The 23,410-nt window shown below is 42.0% G+C and overlaps 1 protein-coding gene and 1 non-coding gene across 14 annotated transcripts in view; both read left to right on the forward strand.

The window, feature by feature from the left end:
* Positions 1–1,667: 1,667 nt before the first annotated feature.
* The window catches only part of NRAP (nebulin related anchoring protein), a 66,304-nt gene continuing 44,561 nt past the window's right edge, over positions 1,668–23,410 (forward strand). For 3 of the 13 annotated variants that reach the window (XM_032490892.1, XM_032490888.1, XM_032490887.1), the window contains exons 1-15: positions 1,669–1,944; positions 2,258–2,352; positions 2,917–3,004; positions 4,758–4,835; positions 7,371–7,475; positions 9,927–10,031; positions 11,109–11,213; positions 11,917–12,021; positions 12,806–12,913; positions 13,203–13,307; positions 16,222–16,326; positions 17,298–17,414; positions 19,795–19,899; positions 21,912–22,019; positions 23,053–23,157. In XM_032490892.1, the coding sequence (XP_032346783.1) occupies positions 1,873–1,944; positions 2,258–2,352; positions 2,917–3,004; positions 4,758–4,835; positions 7,371–7,475; positions 9,927–10,031; positions 11,109–11,213; positions 11,917–12,021; positions 12,806–12,913; positions 13,203–13,307; positions 16,222–16,326; positions 17,298–17,414; positions 19,795–19,899; positions 21,912–22,019; positions 23,053–23,157 (1,506 nt within the window). In that variant the 5' untranslated portion in view covers positions 1,669–1,872. Of the gene's footprint in view, positions 1,945–2,257; positions 2,353–2,916; positions 3,005–4,757; positions 4,836–7,370; positions 7,476–8,934; positions 9,231–9,926; positions 10,032–11,108; positions 11,214–11,916; positions 12,022–12,805; positions 12,914–13,202; positions 13,308–16,221; positions 16,327–17,297; positions 17,415–19,794; positions 19,900–21,911; positions 22,020–23,052; positions 23,158–23,410 lie in introns of those variants that run through there. The other 10 variants (XM_032490889.1, XM_032490886.1, XM_032490891.1 and 7 more) reach the window with 9 other exon arrangements.
* Positions 14,367–14,438, forward strand: TRNAA-GGC. Its single transcript has one exon. It is a non-coding gene; the product is annotated as a tRNA-Ala (tRNA).

Below are 23,410 nucleotides of genomic sequence, written 5' to 3' on the forward strand. Positions count from 1 at the left end.
CTTAGAGTCCCCTTCCTGGGTGGAGAGGATGCCCTGTGCCCACTGTCTCTCTGTGGGGAACCTCACTCTACACCCTCCCCTTAGTCCTATGAAAACTACTCTCCTTCACTTGCTCTGCAGCCTCCTTCTCCCCCTGGTTCTCCCAACACAACACACAAGCACTGCTGATTTCTCTCCGCCCTCCCTGGGGGTCCCCCAGCTTAGTTTTCTCAGAGCCTTTTAGGCCAAAGGTCACTAGTTGGTAGCCTGCTGACCAGATACTGCCCATGGCTGTGCTTTCTTGTTTTAATTTCCAGTGTTTTACAAACCCGGGAATTTCAAGTGCACTTGCATACATCTGGCTCTTCTGGAAAAATCAGAGTATTTGGCAGTGCTGGATATTCATTCCCTCATGACAAGCTGGCTGAGAAGGAGGAGTGGTTCAGATGGGGTGTGTGACCTATGGCTTCACCTCTGGCCCCTGTAGGCATTTTGGTGTGAGTATTAAGCTGATTTCTTTGATTCAATAAGTCCTTATTGAGCACTTTTCCTGTTTCAGACCTTGTTCTAGGCTCTGGGGATACAGAAATGGCAACAAAATACCAAGGATCCTATTTTGATGGACTCATATTTTGGTGGAGGAGATGATAATTTTTACAAGTGAATACACTAATAGTGAGGACGTCAGGTGGTGGTAACTGCTGGGAGGAACATGAAAGAACAGAGTAAGGGTCGTAGAAGACAGTGAGCTGGGGAGTGGGGACAGGGGAGGCACCATCTTTTGTAAGCTGATTCTGGAAGGTCCATTTTAAGGTGACATTTAGGTAGATACTGGAGACAGTGAGGGACTTCACAAAAGCCAATGAGAGAGGGTTTGTCTTCAAGCTGCCCACTTCAAGGCTGAGAGGCAAGGGACTAAGCAAGGCCCAGAAGATAAGGACTTCTTGGAACAGTCCAGGGTACCAAACCGAGGCCAGCACTCAAAGGGTTCTCATTTGGGTTTTTTTTGCATTCTTGCAGAAGCTAAACACGAATTGGTATCTTAAGTAGTTTCCCATCCTGCTGTTAACAAACATTTTTAATAGGTAAGGCTAATATATATGAAAATAGATGCTAAAAAAGTTTCTTCTGTATAGCACAAGGAATAATGTTCAATATCCTGGAATGACCATGAATGAAAAAAATGTGAAAACGAGTATTTGTATGCATATGCATGACTGGGACATTGTGCTGTACACCAGAAATTGACACACTGTCATTGACTATGCGTCAATAAAATTTTTTTTTAAAAAAAGAAAAAGAAAAAAATAGGTAAGGCTGAATTTCAGTTATGGTATTTACCATCCTGTGGAGTGAATCAATCCTGTTTTATTTTCTTTTGGGGGTGGGTTGGGGGAAGCTGGCCTTTTTGCTTTAGTCACAGGCCTCACGGAGCAAGCTTTTCTCACTTGGTCGTCGGATGAGGGTGCAGTGTCTGCCTTTGGATTCTTTTCTTGGCTTATGATCACAGCTAGTGTTAAACTACTACAGGCTGCCGGATCACACACGAGGATTTGGTCACCCACATGAACATGAGGCTGTTGTGAGTTCACTTTTCTATTTAGAGAAGCACGTCAGCTAGAAATACCACCACCTTATTTCCCAGGCGCATGCGTGCTGAGCGAGTTGCCAAAATAGCCCTTTGAGTAAGTGGCAGCTTTAAAAACCGTCCCGCTGCTGACTTCCAGCTTGAAGGTCAGCAAAGGAAAGTGGAAGTTGGATTCTGAACGCCTGAGGTGCCCACAGGAATTTAACAGGGGGTCGGGATCTGGCAGACTTGCACAAGCGGACTGGGGCTTCTCTTTGGACTTCTTGCCTGTTACCTGGCTCTGTCTTCTCTCTTCGGACTTCAAGATGAATGTGCAGGCTTGCTCTCGGTGTGGGTATGGAGTGTACCCTGCTGAGAAGGTCAGCTGTCTAGACCAGGTCAGTAGATATTTGTCGGCCTTTGAGAATCATAACGAACGTGGGAAATTTATCTTCTCACATACAGACATGTGGGTATTTTTGAACCATCAAGGGAAAAAAAGAAAGATACATTTCCCACCTTTCCTTAGTTCTACCCATTTGTAGCTCCGTCTCCTATATTGTTTCAAAATTGGTTTATTCATTTATTTAGTGTATCATAGCCATGTGTGTTTTATCCCTAAAGCTCAATTTTTTACCCTGAAATATATAGGAATCCTGAGTCTGAAAAAAAAAAAGTCATTTTGCTAAATCTCTTCTCTGTGATTTCCAGATATGGCACAAAGCGTGTTTTCACTGTGAAGTTTGCAAGATGATGCTATCTGTTAATAACTTTGTGAGTCACCAGAAGAAGCCGTACTGTCACGCGTAAGTGATTGATGGCTCCTCCACTACCTCCTGAGCTGTGTTTATTTTTTTAACAAGTAGCCAACCAGAAGCTCAAATCACACACCCCAGGGTTAAATCCAAGAAATGTCTTCTCAAAAGTGTTCACTTACATACAATCATTAAAGAGACCTCAGATGGGATTTATGCAATGGATGCAAAGTTGAAAATTTCAAATTTCTTATACATAAAAGATCAAATCTATCCACTATCACTTCATGTCAAATTATTAAATATTGTGCAGAGCAGTCTAATTGCCATGGATATGCATAGAACTTTAAAATGTTTTCTTTTACATAATTTCATAATCCTTTTCTATTTCTTCTGAAAGTTTTTAAGTGATCATTTCCAGCTAAATTTGGTCTTTAAGTTAAAAGTTTGGATTTTATTTTATTTAAGACTCATTGCCTGGAAAATCTGGAATTTAATTGTTAGGTCTTATTTTTTTGATTTAAAAAATGAAAAAAACTCTGCCTCTAAGAATAGTCACTCAGTCATCTTGGATAAAGTACGTTTCTAATTTTGGTTCGTATCTAATTTTTGTAGCCATAATCCCAAGAACAACACTTTCACAAGTGTCTATCACACTCCATTGAATCTAAATGTGAGGAACTCCCCAGAGGCCATCTGTGGGGTAAGTCACTTCGTTTTGAATTTCAAAATAGCCTTTAAAGAAAGTTTCTTAGTTCAGACACCTGTTAGGTTTTTAAGTGTCACTGTCTTGATGGGAACCTGCCCATGTTTTCCACCCACACAAGCAAAGTGCATTTAAGTAACAAATATTGCTATTTGTTCTACCATAGCATGGAGGCCAACACACAGGGTAATCTAGTTGAATCGAGTATCTGAGGTTCTTGTGTCTATTATAATGTCTGTGTCTGTCAGCTCTGGACGTATTGATACAACAGGCCCTGCATACACTAGGTACTTAATACATAAAACAAAGTTCATCTAGTTGGGAAATATTACAAAGGCCCTTCCTTTCTTTCCCCCATGACATTTTGGTACAGGAGTTGAAAACCTCTCGTTCCACACTTTTAAATCTGTCTGCATTCAGTAGTGTGTAAGATTATTTGCAGCCTCTCTTTCCCTTTGGGGTAGGGGTAGGTCAAAGATATTTTGGTTTGGAGCTGATGTCTGGATAGACAAGAAGGCCGTATTGATAAACCAACCTCTTTTGAAAAACCCCAAGTAGAGTTTTGTCAAATAACTATTGATTGGATGTTTGTGTTGAGTAAAATGATGACTCATTTAACTTCCCTCCCCCATGCCCCACAACAGGTTGTCTTGTGGGATGGAGCTAGCAGCTGCCTAAAATTAGAAAATTACACATGAGGTGGAAGGCTGTCTAGTAATCTGCCTTCCTCATGTTACTGCACCTCCTGCTGACTCTCCTGCCCGCCCAGGCCATCGCCCTTCTCAAGAAAATGGGCATTAGATTGGGTTTATCCTTGTGTGGCTCTCTACACAGACCACCTAGTAGTTATTTTGCCAAGTGCTTCACTTTAATGGTGACTTTTATCATTTTTTAAAAACAAGCTTATATAACACTTACTGTACCATTGCTAAATTCATTTCATACGTTACAGTCCAATAAAGTAAATAGTATTATTATCCCATTCTACTACTGAGGAAACTGAGGCTCTAGAGTTGCTCATACGTCATTGAGTTCTAAGGGTAAACAAATGTTAGGAACTCACAAGCCATCCTAGATTGCTGAGAAGCCTAGTTCTTTTAGGGTTTTGCTTTCGGCTCTTTTTGTTTGTCTGTCTGTTTGGTTTTTGGTTGATGTTTGTTTTCGTCTCTTGCTGTGTAAGGGCAGCTACACGATGTCACTGTAAATACTGAATTTAGCTCTTGCTTCTACAGAGCTCCAGACACTCTGCTAGAGCCTTTAGCTACGTTATGTACTTACTCTTCATGAGAACCTTCCTTAAGATGATCATATGACAGCTGGAGAGGCTGAGGCTCAGAGAGATTAAGTAGCTTGCCCAGCTTTGCTTGCCTAGTTGAGGGCACAAAGCCACATCTGCCTGACTTTGGAATCTATAGCCTAAACTGCTCCATGGGCCTACTGCCATCTACCGAGGGGGTGGCACACTCTCCAGAAGGGAGAAAACCACTTGTTGATGTTTATAAATATCCAGAGATTTCTGCAGTTGTGTAGCCAGAGTTTGACAGGTTGAACACAGGAGAGCTACCCGGTATGCATCAGAGTGCTGTTTGTGCATATCACAAAAACCCCCCATAATATCTGTATCTTCCGCCCTACGCTAGGTGTCAGCTGGCATGCCCCCCCTTACAAACTTACAGCAGGTCACACCGTATTTACCTTTCTTTGAGGTGGCAGTGGATTCTTTTAACTTTCTTTTAACTGTGTGTGACAGGTCCGACCTGGAGCAAGATTATCGCTGGTTCCATCTCCAGCCGCAGACAGTGATGTGAGCTTCTCAGGAAGCCTGCGTGTGTGTATCTGTTCGCATCTATGTGAATGTGTGTGTATGTGTAGAAATATGTATGTGTGCGTGTGGAGAGTATATGTGTGTATGTATGTGGGTGTGAATATGTGTGCATGTGTGTACATATGTGTTTACATGGTGTGTGTGCAGGTGTGTGTACACACACGTGTGTGTGTACATGCATGTGTGCACATCTGTGTATGTGTGTGGTGTGTATATGTGTGTATGTGTAAATGTGTGTCTGTCTCTGTGTGCATATGGTGGACGTATGTATACCCGCACCGATGTGTGCGCATGTGCACATGTGTGCGTGTGTGTGTGCACACTGAACAGCTGACTGTTGAGATCGCTTTCTCCTCCTTTCCCGCCAGGGGAAAACTCACAGGGACAACCATGTCCTTTCTAGGCCCCAGAGCTTATAACCGCCCTAGGGAGTGTGATGAATTACTTTCTTCCTCCCTTTTCTTCTCTTGGAGACTTTGCCAGTTGAATCAAAAACAGATTCCTGGTTTAGCAGGGGCTAAAGTAAAGAAAGGAGAGAAAGGGATGCTTCAGTGATGATGATGAAGGAGAAAAATAAAAATTTTAAGTTGGCATCGGAAGCAGGTTGACATTTTTCTGTTTTTTGTTTTTAAATGTAGTTCTTTAAAATAAATAAAAAAAATTTGCTAAGTAGGACAAAACTTCCTGTTTGGCAGGTGTGAATGGAATTTTTAGGAGAATAGAACATCTGGGTTCTCTTCCATTCAGAGTGACTTTTAGCCCTTAATGCTTCCTTACCTAGTGACTTTTTTTTTTGCTTTTTTTTTTTTAATTGAAGTATAGTTGATTTACAATGTTGTGCTAGTTTCTGGTGTACAGCATAGTGATTCAGTTATACATATATATTTAGTTTATGTTTTTTTTTCCTCTTCCTACTTCTTCCAAATAATCACAAGTCTTGTGAAAGGCCTCTGGGGAGGCAGGCACTCCAGTGATGGATTTGCACTGTGTGGGGAGGACAGCAAATATGACTTCCTATCCATTTTGGTCATGTGATTCTGATTCCTTAAGTCAGTGGCTGTCAAGGAGGGCAGTTTTATCCCCCAGGGGACATTTGGTGATGTCTGGGGTCTCTTTTTGGTCACAGCTGGGAGGTAGGAGTACTGTTGGCATCTGGTGGATAGAGACCAGCTATGCTGCTTGACATTCTGCAACGCACAGACAGTCCCCAGCAACAAAGAATGAACTGGCCCTGAGTATCAGTGGGGCTGCCAAGAAACCTTGCCTTAAGTTGTGTAATGTTCGTGGTAGTTTCTCAAAATCCAAGGGGAAAAGCATGTAAAGGTGTCTTAATTTATATATTTATAAGTATACACGTTGGAGCTTCATTAAGCAGTAACAAGCCCAGACAAACTGCCCTTGATGGGGAACTAGAATCCCTCGGTTATGAACCTGACCCTGCTAACCCGCTGAATGATTTGAATAAATTCACTTCTTTTCTCTGCCCTTCTTTCCTCATCTGTAAAGTTAATGATTTAAACTTCATCTTGTTAGAGCTGCAGATTTCTGGGCCCATCTTAGACCTTGTACATTGCAATGTCTAGGTTTGGACCTAAGACCTGATTTTTCTCTTTTATGGTTAATTCTTTTTGTGTTCTCTTTAAGAAATCTTTGCCTATTCCCAGGGCATGAAGATATTGTTGAGATGTCAGTTCGCCCCAAATTGATCTACGTTTTTACTGCGATCCCAGTCAAAATCCTGGTGTTTTTCATAGAAATCGACAAACTGATTCTAAAATTGATATGAACACACAAAGACTCTAGAATGGCCAAGAAATCTTGAAGAACAAGGTCGAAGGACTTAGGTTACCTAATTTCAAGGCTTACAATAATCGTAGTGATTAACTCAGTGTGGTATTGACATGAGAATAGACCAACAGACCAGTGGAATACAATGCAAGGTTCAGAAATAGAGTCACATTTATATGGCAACTTGAAGTACAACAAAGGCACCACTGCAATTCAATGTAGCAAGAATGATCTTTAAATAGTTGGTACCAAAGTGATTAGACACCTGCATAGAAAAAAATGAGCCTTCATAACCTACCTGACACCTATGCACAAAAATTAGCTCAAGGTGTATTATAGATCAAGATAGTGAAGGGTGAAATTAGAGAGCAGAGGAGAACACCTGCATGAATTTGGGGAGCCAGCATTCAACAAGCTCCCTGGATGTTGCACAGGCTCGAGTTAAGAACCACTGCTCTAATGTCTGGTGTTTTCTGAGATTACTCTAAGCCGAATACTTGTGTGACAATCTCATAGGGACTTTCAGTCTTTTTAATCACACTGCTAAACAGAGCTTTGCACACAGCAGGTGCTCTGTATGTGCTGCCTGCCGGGTGGCACAGATGAATCCATGGTGAGACTAACAGCACAGTGTAGGTTGTAGTGCAATTAAGATGCTTTGCAGTTGAGACTTAGGAAAATCCCCCCAATTTAGCTCTATAGTATTTCTTTTCTGATGGAAACATTACTGACAACATCTTCATTGTGCAGATTGGTGACCAAGGTGTTGGTGAACGGTTTAAGTCGGTTTTTCACTGGGACATGAAATCCAAGGATGGGGCAGCTGCACCTAGCAGGCAACCATTGGTGGATGAGGTGAGAGAAGAGTTATAAATGGGTTTGGAAACAGAGAAAAGGAGGATACACTATGCAGATGAAATGTATTTTCAGTATTACTTCTAGAGAGAATCGATTAGGCTTTTTTTTATCCAGTTTGTAATTCCGGCTGTCGACAGAAGACCTGCATCCACATGTCCTAGCATCACTTCAGCCATATCTGCTCCCGTCCAAGCTGACTGACTTCTCGCTTCCAACCACTGTGTTTCTGCAACTGGGAAGAGCCACCCAGGCTGGAAACCAGTGCTGCCCTTTCTTTTTCTGACACTTCCCTCAGCTCCACGCTGCCCCTGCATTTCACTGTCCCAGCTCTGGTCCACATCATCTCCTGCCTGGACCTCTGTGAGGACCTTCTCTGTCCTGGGTTTGCCCCTCTCCAGCCTGCCATGTGACGTTGGTCACATGCATCTTCCTGGTTATCTCTGCCTTATTCTTCTACCACCTGAGAATGTATGGCCACTCTCTGTTGAAAGCCTCATCATTTCAAAATTCCCAGCCATTTATTTTTAGTGATACACATGATACTGGCATTTTTCTTATAAAAAGAAAAGTCCAAACAGTGCAAAGCTCACTCCTTGTCCACCATCTCCAACCCCAGTTCCTTCTGCAGAGGTACCCATTGTTAGCAATCTCGTGGGTACCCTTCTAAACTTCTCTAATTTACAAATCAGTATCTATGTGATTAATATTCTTCTGGTCCTTAAGTTTGGATATGACTACTGCCACTTACTGAAAGACCTTTAATGAGCTATTTAACCACTCTTTTCTATGGTTTTCTCGTCTGTAAATTGAACTCCAAACAATTCCTGATTCACAGAACTACTGTAAAAATTAGAAGAGCACATAATGCAAAGATCTTAGAGCATTAATAGGCACAATAAATACCAACTACTATTAATTATTGAAAATTATATGCATATACTTCTATGGAAATGCATATTTTTGTTTTTCCATAAAACAATATGCATTGTTTTGCAGCTTGTATTTTTTCACTCAACAAATACCTTGGAGATGTTTCTGTGTTAACATCCTTTTAAGCTGCTGTGGATGGGTGTATCCTGGGTGCAAGAACGGGTGTTAAGAATGGATGTATCGTGATGTCTTATTGCTGGGCAGGGTTATTTCAATTTGTTTTCCATTATGAAGTTGCAACGAACACCCTTGTGCATGAGCTCGTTTGGACACAGTGAGTGCCTAGAACAGGTCAAGAATGTGTGCCTTTTTCATTTTCATGGACACTGTCCAATTGCTCTATAAAATGACTGTACATTTTATATTCCCACAGGCAGGGTCCGAGAATACCTGTCTCCCCACATTCTCACCAGCACTTGGTATTGCCAGATGAAAGTTTTGACAATCTGTGTCTTGTTATTTTAATTTAAACTTCCCTGGTGGCCAGTGTAGTTGAGCGTATTTTCACCTATGAATTCTGTCTTTCCAGATTTCCAAAGGATGGTTCTACCAACCTGTCCCACCTACCCCACCTCCAGTGCATTTGGCTCCCCATCTCATCGCCTCAATTCCAATCAAATCCATCTCCCTATGGTTTTTTCCCATGAAGCCCGTCACTGCCATCATGCTTTTATTCATGGCAGTCCCCACTTCTAGACTTTATTCAACATGTATTTATTGAGTATCATGTGCCAAGCACAGTTGCAGGCTGTTGGAATACACAAGTGTACAAAACAGATGAAAATCAAGCCCTGCTGTCAAGGAACTGACTTCCTAGAGAAGGTGCTTTTCTTTCTCCCTTTGCATCTGTTCACTGACCTCAGCCCTGGAGTTCCAGCCCAGCTTCCTTCCAAAACAGGGCCCATCACACACAGATTGCTTTTTAAAACTCTCACTGTGTTTATCTTTGATATAGTATATTTAAGCAAACAAACATTTTCTAATTACTAATTGTTTCATATGTTAGTTTTATCTCCCTAGATAGGTCACAAGTCTCTTAAAAAAGGAACTTTGTCTTCCTCTTTTCCTTTTTTTCTCTTGCTTTTCTTTTCCTAGTGTTAATTGCATAAGCCAATACTTGGCACACAACCGGTAGTGGGGTTTTGAAGTTTGGCTGAAGAGTGCTGGTTAATCTAGGATTGCCTGTCCACAGCACCTCCCCGCTGCCCAATCTTGGTGCAACAATGAGCAAAGAAACGTTAAGTTACATTTGGAACTCTTCTATGATATATGTGAATATCAGAAAGTTCGGTTATTTATATTAGGTTATTTTCTAGTTTGGAAAAAAAGGGAACATTCTGGTTCTGAGATGTGCCAGATGACAAAAGGAGTTTATAGTTTTTAGAGAATTTCTCTCTTTACTAGCTTATATTGGCAACGTAAGTGAGCCTTGCTGGGAGGATGAGGTAGATGATGGGTGGATCTCGCTAACCAAATGTGTGGGGTGCGTGTTTGTCTGCATCTGTTTTTCCTCCATAGAGAACCTACTGGACTGGATGTGGGGACGGGAATGGTTGGTGTCCAGGAGCTCTGCCAGACCCTGAAATCGTAAGGATGGTTGAAGCTCGAAAGTCACTTGGTGAGGTAAGGGCCCTAGAAATCACTGTAGCAATTAGTTTGAATGTTCCTTTATTTTAAGATTGTGGATACAGAATACTGGCCCTCCCCCCAAAGATGACCATGTCCTAATCCCTGGGACCCATGTGTATCCTACTGCACATGGCCCAAGGGACGTTGCAGTTGTGATTAAGGTAAGGATCTTGAGATAGGAAGATTACCCTGCATCATTAGGGTGGACCACATGTAACCACAAAGGTCCTTATAAGGAGGGAGGCAGGAGGGTCAGAGTCAGAGAAAAGTTGATGTAACAACAGAAGCAGAGATTAAAGCTGTTTGGGGCCATAAGCCAAGGAACGCGGGCAGCCTCTAGAAGCTGGAAAAGGCAGAGCCTCCAGAAGGAATCCACCCCGATGCCCTATTTTAGAGACCTCTGATCTGAAGCCCTGTAAGAGAGATCTTAGTAGGTTTTCATTGTCGAAAAGGCAATTTTAGCCCAGATTATGGAAATCCTTAACGTTTGCACGTAGTACCCTCTAGTCCTCTCCGTCCTTCCAGGGCACCTGCCCTTTGAAGAAGCCACTTTGAAAAATATTGTTAGTTTTTAGTAACTTTTCTTTAGCAAATGGAAAGAAAACAGCAAAAACACAATTGCTGAGGTGCTGTGTGTCCTTAGGAAAACTAACCATCAGAGATGCCCAAAAAGTAAGGAGGGAAACAGACATTTCACTCCCAATGATGTAGAACTCTCTCTAGTAGATGAATTCCCGAAAAGTCTCCTGCATAATAACTGCTGATTATTGTCATACAAGCCTTTGAGCCAAAGGGCATCCCTTGAGTGGTGCCAGATTCCACATAATTTAATATAAAAGTTGAAGAGGAAACCCTTTGACCTGGGAAATATGATTTCTTCAGCTTGAAAGTGTTATTCAAATCACCAGGTGAATACCATGTTCAGATTTATTCTAGGTGACTGAAATCTTTTCCAGGTACTTTGTAAGTCCAATAAGTTGCATTGGCTCTGATGACGCCTGCTATTGTCATTTTAGTCGTTCTTGTTGGATGTCATATTGGTTCTCATGCTGACATTGGTCTGACCAACAGGAGTACACAGAAGACTATGAGCAACCAAGGGGCAAGGGGAGCTTTCCAGCCATGATCACACCTGCTTATCAAAGGGCCAAGAGAGCCAACCAGCTGGCCAGCCAAGTGAGCGTCTTAGTGCTTACTCACCATCAATTATGCTCATTTTTGTCATTAGCGAACCCCTGGGACTCGGATAAAATCCAGTAGGAGAGTGCTTTGGGGCAGTAGGTACCCTTAGTGTGATATTATGGAGAAAACTGTGTTCTTCTCTTTTCCCTACCAATTATTCTCTGTGCCTTGATTGGGCCACATCCGTCAAATGGAGAGAAGACCTTGGAGTCCACCCCAAGACTGGACCAAATAATTTCTTGAAGTGGCTTTAGCATGAAGGACACTGTGTTTTAGCAAGTGGAGGGCAGATCTTCCTGAAAAGGAGCGTAGCTTGTTGGGTAAGAGCTCAGATTTTGGAGCCAGAATGCTGGGATTTGAATCCTGGCTCTCCCACTTAGAAGCTGTGGGACCATGAACAGATTACTTAACCTTTCTGTTCCTCAGCTGCTCATTTATAAAATGGAGAAAATCACAGTCCTGCCTTATGCAATTGTTGTGGAGATGTATTAACATCTGTTCATGTTTAGCAGCTCCTGGCACTCTCTCAGACTTACCACACTAGCATCGGTGCTCCTTGGAGAGGAGCGCATAGAGCAAGCCAGAGCGACTTGCCATATTGAGTATTGCCCCATAGTGTAGCTTCAGGATGGCTGCAGGGAGAGGTCCTCACAAAGGCAGTGGATGTGACCTTGACTCTCCGCTGTCTCTTCACCAGGTGGAATACAAGAGAGGGCATGATGAGCGCATTTCCAGGTTCACCACGGTGGCGGATACCCCCGAGCTGCTCCGGGCCAAGGCGGGAGGACAGCTTCAAAGCGATGTAAGAAATGATGGCGGCCAAGATGCAGTGATTCTTATTTAAGGGTCCCCATTTTTCCTTACTTGGAGGAGGAGGCAGAGAGAATGTAGGCTGCTTCTCAATCCTGCATGGGGGCCAGGAAGAACTTTCTAAGGCCATGGACGGTCAGGTCAGATTCGTCAGCTAGCACAGACCTAGCGAAAACTCTTCCTTACAGAGAAAAGTTTAGACAGTGTTGGTAACAAACCACATGTATCTGATTAATCTGAAAGAATGCTCTCCTTGTCACTGCAAATTTTAGAACATAACTTTCAAAGAATTTCTACCATTTGCCTTTTCATGGCCCAGTTGCTCCACAGTATAATAAGACCGAGAACTTAGTGATTTTTGAGTGGGAAGTTTAAGCATGAACCCAGGTTCAGCTTAAAAAAGTGGCTTCCCCTTGCCTGGGATTGAGAAACCTCTTTCCTGTCCCAGACTTGACTGGCAGCTCCTCTAGGGCAGAGCAGAAGCCTTATTTCTCTGCCTGGCCCCACCAGCTGGCCTGCAGCAGGTGCTCACAAGTTACACGTTGTATTCTACACTGAGCATCTCCGTGAATCAGGCACTGTGCTGGGTACTGGGAATAGAATGGTGTATAAAATGCGCAGGCCCCATCAAGCTTTAAGCCAGCTACATCACTGTAAGAGCTGTGAGCAGGGCTGTGCCGGGTGTTACGGCAGCTGTTAGCAGGGCTTCTTGCTCCGATTGCCCGGTAGACGGTGGGATTGTGGCGTGTGATTCAGAAAGTGTTTTCTTCTTCCAGATGAGATACACAGAGGACTATGAACAACAGAGGGGGAAAGGCAGCTTTCCTGCTATGATCACACCTGCTTATCAGATAGCCAAAAGAGCCAACGAACTGGCAAGTGATGTAAGTGTCCAGGGCAGCGTTGTCACGCTAGGGGAAGAATCAGGAAGTTACCTGGGCCTGGCGAGCCCGACTTCCTATCTCCTTTTGCACGCACTGTGCATCCAGAAAGTAGCTTTCCTTCGTAGTTTTCAATCAGTTTTACCCTGACAGTGATTGGCTACTTTCAGGTCTAAGACACGGTCCCTAGACCCAAGCAGGAGAAGAACATTCCACAAAACCTTCATTTGTACCCTTCTGACGCCTGTGCATAAGCGGCTAAGTTCACCAGGTTTGTCCTCCCCTCAAATAGGTGAGGTACCATCAACAATATCAAAGAGAGATGAAGGGGGTGGCCGGTCCAGCTGCTGGAGCCGCGGGCTCGCTGCCAAGGGAGCACACGGACCAGTACGGCCAGGTGCGTGGTGAAATAACTTCCTGGGAGATTGCCCTTTCTGATGGTCAGTTCTCAGTTCGGCAGCCCTCTAGCCTGGGACACACCCTGTGACTGTTTAATCAGGGGTTGGCTTATGGTTTATCCTTGCCCTATTTACGGAAGGTGGATTTTCCAAGTCAGAAAGTAGCAGACAAACAGTTACACTAGGCTTAACTTGACTCACTTAGGAAAACAGATTCTAAGCACTTTTTCTGTCCTTTTTTGTCATAAAGGACCTGTATCAAAATGGTGGGTTTGCTGGCAATAAAGCACCCTCATGTATCCATTGAAGAAATATTCTAAGGTCTGGTTATGGTTAGCCCATCACTGCTTAAGCACAAAAGGGATCAAAAGGCAATGTCTTGAAAAATGTAGAAGACTTCACTGAGTAGCAGGACTCATTTTGTTAGAAAGTGAATTTCTTATCTGGGTTGCTAGATGAAGCAAGATGCCAGAGAAAGCAACCCCTTTTCTCAGTTTCACTTCTTAAATGAACTACATCTTGACAGGATGTAAAAAGGTTGAGTGACAATTACAAGCTAATTTTATTTGCACATTCCCCTGTATTTTCTGGTACTAGACAGGTGTTGTAAGGGAGAAAGGAAACATAATTTTTTCATGGCTATAAGTAAAGACTGTTGGAAGACCAAGCGTGTGTACTGGAAGTGCACATTCAATGGGATTAGTTGATGTTTTTCCCTTAATTTGACCGCTGTTTGAATGTTTTGGCAATGAGTAGGCTCTACAACATACGTGACTTATTCAGTATACGCAATTCATAAAAGGGAACGAAGAGCTATTTCTCTTCTTCAGAAAACCAAGTTGCTCTATTGGGGATATATTCATGTGAAACTTAGAATGCATGTGAAGATAGATTTTGACCCCTTTGCAAATGTTGATCTGAGCAAAAATGTTTGGTTTTACATTAAAAAGGCCATTTTATTAAATTCCACAATAAGTTCGTTAAGTAGTCTCTTGGTGCTTAAAGCTCAGTGAAAGTGTATTTGTATTGGTTTCATGTTTTAAATATGTTGTTTGGGGGAGGGTGTAGCTCAGTGTTAGAGCACATGCCTGGCATGCATGAAGTCCTGGGTTCAATCCCCAGCACCTCCATTAAGTAAACAAACAAACAAACAAACCTAATTACCTCCCCCTAGAAAAAAATGTTTTAAAAAATGTTTAAATAAAAATAAGTAGGTTGTTTAGAATGCTCAGAACAACTTGAAAAATCAGTTTTATTAAAAAAAAATTTGGCTTCTATATTTGGCAAAAAATAATTTGTTCTATATTTCGACCATCCTATCTACCACTAGTTCTAACACACACATGTAATTTCATATCCCTGTGTAGACCTGTCTATACACATTGATGAAATGTGACTTCACGGTCTGGTAGTGGGGCCTTCATTATTAGGACATTTTGATTGAAGTTTCCTATCATGATAGTAACAAACACAGGAATTAAAGTGCGCGTTGTTTGAGCACACGGCCAGCAGCTGTCGGCCCAGAGGTCTCAGCCTCATGTGGCATTTCGCTGTGATCTAGTGAGACTCGCCAGGACGAGGATAGGAGGAGAGAGAAGAGGCAGACAGTCAGATAAACTGTAAACATCTGTAGTGCCTAGGAGGCCAAACAGTTTGTCCTTCTTCTTAATAAGTGCCTATTTTTTTAGGTTAATGGACTATACTATGTAATCAATTTATTATTTGTAACCAGTCAACTGCCCAATAGGATTAAGTGTCTTGTGGAAACATTTACATGCACAGCACATACTCATATAAGCAAAGAGGTTAAAATAAAGCAACAAACCAGCTCCAAACCATAGAGCAGAATAGGCGAAAGGAGATTACCAAAGGATTTGAGAGCCTTTATTGTTATTATTTTCTAGCTTAACCTTTTTTTATTTAACCACATTTGGCCCAGAACATTCTGGCAGTTGAGCATAAAGGAGCATTTTGGTGAAACAGCTGTCGTTATTGGATAAAAAGGAAGCCTGGACATTCTAACTTGACCCACCTGTTTCATTTAAGAAAGTATGTGTGTTGGAGGAGGCAAGAGACAGATGGAGTCATGAACCCAGGGGCTCACACTAAGGGCTCTTCCAAATTTGTGGAAACACAGATGAGGAAATAGCTAATTCTGCCTGGGCAGGCCTGGGAGTAAGGGAGGAGTTCCCCTGAGAGAACGTAGCATCTGACAGGATCTTGAAGTACATCCAATCACCAGGGAAGGATTACCCTAGGGACTCAATGACAGTTTCGTAAGAGAGAGATTTTCCTTTGTGGAAATGGGTGGGTGGTGGAGGGGGGAGGGAGGAGGAAGGAAGAAATTATGACTTAGATTGTAATACTTTGTCTGAAATATGCATTTAGTCCCATTTGAGAACATCGTATGGCAGTTTGAAGTCTTTTCCCCCAAATCACAAAAATTCAAATAGTTATGTAACTTCTCTTTTTGGTAAATGAAATGAATCCATCACTGAAGGAGACAGTATGTGGCTGTCAGTGCATCTCTGCATAGATACAGCAACGGGCTTGAGAAAGTGTTGGAGATTCCTGGAAGGCAGAGGTACTTTCCAGGTGTCAGCTAAGAAATGAATACTCCATAACACATGGACCCAGGAGACACACAGAGTGTCTTGATTTATCTAATGGACATGATGATGCTAATGACAATAGTTAGCACTGAATTAGTGCTGACCGTGTGCTGGGCACCAGCAAGTAGGTCTGCCTCCAGAATGGACTACCTTAACCCTGGCGTGGTACTGCTTCTAGGATAATTACATCCAATATGGACAGGCCTCCACAGGAGCAGGGCTCTAAGAGAAATTATTGCTAGCCTCCCACCCATTCCAGGAGTGGAGCATCACTGATTAAAGTTTTCCATTCACCCAACAGGGTTACTCAGAGGAGTATGGCGAACACAGAGGAAAGGGCAGCTTCCCCGCCATGATCACCCCAGCATATCAGAACGCCAAGAAAGCCAACGAACTCGCTAGTGATGTAAGTACCACAATGCGACAACCCCCAGAGCCACAGAAGCAGAGGAGAAAGGAGACTTTGAAGGCGGTGCTTACTGAAACCTACACGCAATTAAATTGATCAGAGCTGAGTCAATGCAGAATGTCCTCGATTTCTATCCAAATTTCTGAATTCTTCTTTTGTTGTGAATACTGTTAGTTCACACTTATCTGCTTCAAAGGAGATTGACAAGGACAAACCACGTAACTTACTTTAGGTCAGCTGAAGCAAGTGCAAATGCTGGTCCCGCCAGATAAGCTGGGGTTAGGAGAGCCTTAGCAAAATAACCTGTCTTAGAAATTGAACACTTTAGAGGAATAGCTGATTAAAATAGTCATATGATTATCAAACTGAGTGTAACCCGGTTGATAAAATGGTTTTTATTTGCAGAATGTTATCCAGCTGGCAGTCCTTGAAAGGCAGGCTATAATTAAACTTGGTAAAGTGACATGCAGGCTGTAGAGCTTAACCCACCGACTTGAACTTGATCTATGAGCAGAAGCCCCATGTTTGTTTCATACCCCCTTTTCCCTTCTCCTTTGCTTTGTTACTGTTCAGTTATTACCCACGTCCCTAGCAGAGGGCACTTTGCCCAGAGAGGGGAAGTAAAAGACACATTCATCACCCAAGGCTGGATGAGAAATGATTGTTAAAACCAAGGGCAGAGTGGATTTGGGAATTACGCCTTTTGGTGTAATCATTTTTGAGATCTTTATGCAGAATTAGAATGTAAAGAGTAAAAAGTGTGAAAGAGGGCAGTACAATTTTGATATAAAAGGACCTGAGTGGTTTATGGACTTAACGGAGGAAAACCCTGTATGATTTTTTTTTTTCCTCCAGAAAATTCTATGTAATAAATGTTTGACATTGAACGTGGAGTAAATTTAGGGTAACTTCTCTCATGAAGCATGAAAACACGACGACTCTGGATGCTCTTTGTGTGTTTCTTTCAGATAAAATACCGCCAGGACTTCAATAAGATGAAGGGCGCTGCGCATTACCACTCCCTCCCAGCCCGCGACAACCTGGTTCTTAAGCGGGCTCAGAGCGTGAACAAGCTTGTGAGTGAGGTACGTATGGGGACAGCCTCACCCGGTTGCTGTCACCTCCTTTATCTCCGACAGACAGCGAAGGGGTGACCCCAGAATGGGAAATTCCATGTAATGCCGCATAAACTACACATAGGTTACCAGCTTCCAAAGCGCGAATAGGCAGTAAAAAGCAATTCACAAGTGATCCTAGAATCAAACTGATTACATCTTTCTGTGATGTTTTTTCTTTTTTGGTGGGAGAGGGGTAATTAGGTTTGTTTATTTATTTATTTAACTTTTTTTTTTTAAATGGAATTAACTGGGAATTAAACCCAGGACCTCGTGCATGCTAGGCATACACTTAGCACTGAGATGTACCCTCCCCACCTTTCTTCGATGTTTTGAAAGTTTCTTCCCAAATTTTCACTGGGCTAGAGATACTCAGAAGTTCCCGGCAGTAGATTTCTAGTTGCCAGAATGCTGGCTGAGCCAGCTTTTATAACAATGTGTCACTCTTACAGAGTGGCAATCAAAGACAGGAAAGAGCGTTTCGAACATGGAGCCTCCATCATTCCCTTAGTGTTGCTGTCAGGTTTCTGAGAAGCGATGTGTGCTCTGTGAATTCCCCTTGCCTTAGAGGCCGACCTGGCTGCCGAGACTGCTCTGTCTGGCCTGCCCAGCGGTTAGGACTTTTAGAACTGTTGAGACTATTTGGCAAGGAAATACCCCCTCTATTTCCCCGTGTCCTTTCTATGTCCTGAGTTCCTTCATAGCGGCCTCCCTGTTGGCATTACCTGCGGAGCCCTGAAGCCATTTGAGTTGTCAGTCTCTTTCCAGGCTACTCATGGTGCTCACAAAACAAGTCACCTAAAACTCAAAAAAGGATGTGCAAATATCCTAAAATATTTTTCTTCTTTAAGTCCTAAGAGTCAGTCGTTTACCCCAGAGTGTGCCTTAGCTTGTGGTGCTATTACTGCTCAGAATCATGAGGGTGACACCTCCCCAGCCTCATCGGGAGCCTCAGATACGTTGAAGTAGTAGATGGGTGATGGGTCCTTGGAATCTGCACTTTAAACAAATATTCCACGTGATTCTGATGCTCTAGGCCAGAGGTCTGCAAACTATGACCTGAGTGCCAGATCCGGCCCATAGCTTGTTTTTGTAAATAAAGCTTTATTGAAACACATCATACTGTCAATGGCTGCTTTTGAGCTCCAAGGGCAGAGTTGATAATAGAGACTGGATGTCTCACCAAGACTGAAATAGTTACTTTCCGATCATTTATAGAAAACGTTTGCTGAACCTTGCTTTTGACTCATTGAACATTATATCTGGATGGAATCTTTGCAATCTTTAGGTCCTCGCTTTGTCACAGGCCTGGAAAAGTAAAGTATCTTGTTCTGGTTCAGAGTGACTTTTAGGGACAGAACAGGAACCAGACTGCTGAAGTGTGGTTCTGCCACCCAGGAATAACGGTGTTACCATTTTGACTTTTTTCTGTGTGAATATACCGTAAAATAATACATGAATATAAAAGCGTGCATTGATAGAATTAGAATTCAGCTGTATACAGTTTTGTGTACTTTTATCATTTTATATCATATTGTGAGCATTATCATGCTTCTTGCATGCTTTAAAAGGCATATTCTCACCAAATGTTTTATAAGATATGATTAAAAAAATTGTGTTTCCGTTGGTAAGAGATCACAAGGGAACCTTCAATTTCTTTCTTACCCTTATGTTTATCTAGTAAGACAACTGGCTTTGCCTCTATTAATGGTAACCAGGCTTCAGCTGCCTTCTCCAATTACCAGGGACAACTTGGAGTCTATTTAATAACTATGGCCTCACATCTTATGTCCAGCAACCCAAGGGAGCTCAACTAGCCAACCCATTTAAAAATAGAAGACACTGTGCATCTATGAGTGGTCTCAGTTAATACACTCTTTTGTAAAGTAACTGTTTTGATTAAATTTTACTGAAGTGTACATTCAGAAAAGTGCATACATCACAAGTATACAACAGGAAACATTTCCATAAGTGGTTACATCTGCATAACTAACACCCAGATCAAGAAACAGAACATAACCAGAAGTCCGGACATCCCCCTAGACATCTGTCCCAAGAGTGATTTCTGTGCTGACTTTTAAAACCATTTGCCATTTTTTGAGCTCTATGAAATCTTAAAGTATTTACTCCTGAAAGACTATGTATTTTTAATATTCTGAACCAAACTGATTATTTACTTATTTATTATTCAAAAGGGGAACATGTATTGTTAACTTACAGTATCCTATGCCTGGATTTTAAAATCTTGGGTTGAAAGTTTTCTGAAAATATCCTAGTCGAGTCCTGGTGACATTTTCAAGAGTGACTTTGGGTTTGCTTCCCTTGTGCATCTGGTGTTTTGGTTTCCAAGGTGGAGTATAAGAAGGATCTGGAAAGTAGTAAAGGTCACAGTATCAACTACTGTGAAACGCCTCAGTTCAGGAATGTGAGCAAGATCTCAAAATTCACCAGTGATGTGAGTTTTTAATGCCTAAGTATTTGTTTGGGCTTTTTTTTTTTTTAATGACCTTAATTTCTAAGTCTCCTAAGAGACAGTCTACCTGAATATATCTGGGTGTCTTGGAGAAGCATGGCCTCTTAGGCACAGATGCTATGAGTTTTGATTGAGATTGCCTCCTGGGCTGGTCCATGGGGTGTGAAATCCCCCAGCATGCACTTGACCTGGAGTCCTCGGGGCTGCACCTGTCCTCTTGCATCCTTCGTGTGTAGCAGTATCTTGCTCTTAGTGGTGAATGCTGGTGAGGGAGCATGCAATGTGCCCTCTCAACACGACTTTATGCTCCTTAAATTAGTACACAATCTCAGTTAACCCACACAGTCACCTGGGGAGCCAGGTGTTAATACCCAATCTTACAGATGAGCAGACATATGCTGGAGTGGCATTTGCAAGTTTGGAAATTCTCAGAGAATGTCTGCGGATGTATCCTTGAGAACATCAAGGACCTATACCAGTTTATGTGATTTACTTCTGCTTACCTGCATATAATAGAGTTTAAGATCATGTGGGACTTCATGAGGCTCAGTAAGGAATTTCTTTTGCATAAATGTTGTGGTTAAGAACGCCAGTTTTGTTGCTGATAGACGTGGTTCCACAATTAGCCAAGTGGCTGACTTCCAGCAGGTTGTTTAAGTTCTCGGAGCCACTTTGCTCATCTGTAAGATGGTAATGATAATAATTCCTTTCTCTTCATAGAATGCTTGCGGAGATTAACTGAGATAAGTAGAATTGTGTCTGATGTAGAGTAATAGTATTCTGTTTAAATACTCTCAATGCCTGGGAACTCAATGGCCTCCCAGGGTAGGTGATTTATTTTATTTTATTTTATTTATTTATTTTTAGAGCTCTGCTCTTTTTTGTTATTGAACTATACAGTCAGTTATACTGTGTGTCAATTTCTGGTGTACAGCACAATGTCCCAGTCATGCATACACATACATATATTCCTTTTCATATTCTTTTTCATTAAAAGTTACTACAAGATACTGAATATAGTTCCCTGTTAGAGCTCTGATTTTTTTTAAGAAAATGTTTTTAATCAAAATAATAAAACCTCTACTTCCTATAGTCTGGTTTTATCTTAAGACTGGAAGCCAGCTTCACGAGGATGGGGACTGGTGAACCCCAGCTGTCTGACATAGAAGTGGCACTCAGAAATGTTTGCCGAAAGAGGGAAGGGAGTCGGGAGGGAGGGAGGAAGGAGGAGAGAGCTAACACACGGGGGCCCAGGCTGAACCTGCAGGTGGGGGATAAGAACACAGCCCTATAGGACCCACAGGGCTGCAGAGGCGAAGAGTCAGGCACTCTGAGACCTTCATCTGTAAATTTCACCCTCTTCATTCATTCATTGCCTGAGCCCACCAGGGTAGGTGGTTTTAATGTAGCTTCATTAGAAGCTACCCCTATTTTCCTATTTATGGCTTCTGGTCATCGCATTTTGGTCTTGTCTTTATTTGGTAAGCTGCATTGGGGACGTGACATCGTTATTTCACATGGCTGCAGTAGTGACCGATGTATCATGTGAAAGCAGCAAACTTTGGCAAAGCTCAGGTCTCACTCCTCATGCGTTTAGAAGCAGAGGTAACAACATGCAGTGATTGGCGCCAGCCCCCAGCCTGGGGCTTGCATGCCGTGCGGGGACAATGAAGGCTCGTCTTTGGAGAGTTCCTCACCCTCGTGATGGGTTTTTCACATGGGAAAAATCTGGTATATTTACAACAAAATCATGCCTCTTTTGTGCTGTCTGTGCTCATCAGATCTTCTGTTTGCTTGTGTGTTTGTCTCACCCCAACTTCTTGAAATTTAAGTTATTTTTTAAAAGTTTATTTTACTTTTGATTCAGTGACATAATACTTAAAAAGTCCTACTTAATCATTTATATTTTGGACTTAGTGCGTTAAGATGAGTAATTTATCTTCAGCAAGTTGGGAAGAGAATGCTTTTGTTGAAGGTTTTGTGTTTCCGTGTAGAACAAATATAAAGAAAACTACCAGAACCACATGAGAGGCCACTACGAAGGGGTCGGAATGGATAGACGGACTCTCCACGCTATGAAAGTTGGAAGCCTGGCAAGCAACGTAAGTCCTGTTATGAAGGGGCTGTAGGTCCCTGAGATCTGTTGGGGTGGAGGGAGAGGAGTCACGAGGCATTCAGCTAATTCTCTTTCAACCTGCCCTTTTTAAAAATCAGTGTTCTATTGTGTAAAGACAAACCTGTGAAAGTTTCTTAAGTGTTACTGAATACAACCAAAGCTAGGTAAAATCCTTGAAAATTTTCAAAAGCTTCCATTTATTTATCTCAGCTTTCTCTGCTTTGGAGAGTATGTAGATCTCTTATAATTGATCCAGTGTGAGGAGACACTGTCAGTTTCTGAGACATAAAGAGAAATGGATGAACATAATTCTTATTTGAAATTCTTCAAATCTCCAAAGCATTTGTGATTTATTTGGAAGTGGTTGGTTAGTTGGTTGATTGGTTCATTTATTCAGTCATGGTGGTGTTCATTGTAGACTTCCTATGGCCAGGCACTGGTCAACTTAGTAGGGTAACAAAGTAGATTAGGTCCCTCTTTTAATAGCATGTGACCTCTTAATCTCTCTTTGGGTTTGTCAATTCAGTTACAGGTTTGCAAATGCCAAATTGTAAATCTTGGAGGTAAAGGACACTTAGAAGATCCTGATCTTGTTATTAAAACATACAAATGTCAAATTTCCTCTGCTTGAGAATGTCAAATTTGACCTTTAGAAAAAATTTTTTGAAATACTCTGAAGACTGTTGGCTTTTCATTTATTTTCTGGGTGTTAGCAAGAAGCTCTTTTATTGTATATTTGTATGCAAATTCTTCTTTTCAACAAAAAACTACAAGGGGTTCCATGATTAATGAGAAAGATAAAACAGATGTGCTACAGATGAAGTTAACTAATTTTGGATTAATTAAGAAGAAGAATTCAAATTAATTAAGGCAAAAGTGTGAACATAATTTAATTTTCCTTGGAGGTGATGGAACTGAATTAATTTCTGGTTATTTTAAAAATATTTTTATGACATTCAAACAAGGTCAGAAGAGAGCAGAGGCTAATTTCTCTTTCCTTGTTCTTTTCTTTGTTTCAGATCGCCTACAAGGCCGACTACAAACACGATGTTGTTGACTACAACTATCCAGCCACTCTGACTCCTTCCTACCAAACAACAGTGAAACTGGTTCCCTTAAAAGATGTAAGTCCTCTCCCTCCTGAGGGTCCTTTCTGCTCTGTTCCTTGTCACTTCCCTCCAGTGGAGGGGTTCTTAGGCAGCAAGATGGAAAGAAACAAGCCATCGCAGTTCCTAGGAAGTGGAAGGGTTTGAGAAAGGGGAACTTTTTCCCAATAGAAAGTCCACTTATACATATTTAGAAACTCTTAGATTCCCAGTCTAAGAGGAGGGCAGTGCTGGTTTCATCTTGAGACTATCCCGAGGTTCCGTTCTACCT

This window comes from Camelus ferus, chromosome 11 (genome assembly GCF_009834535.1).
Source record: "Camelus ferus isolate YT-003-E chromosome 11, BCGSAC_Cfer_1.0, whole genome shotgun sequence".
Classification (NCBI taxonomy): domain Eukaryota; kingdom Metazoa; phylum Chordata; class Mammalia; order Artiodactyla; family Camelidae; genus Camelus; species Camelus ferus.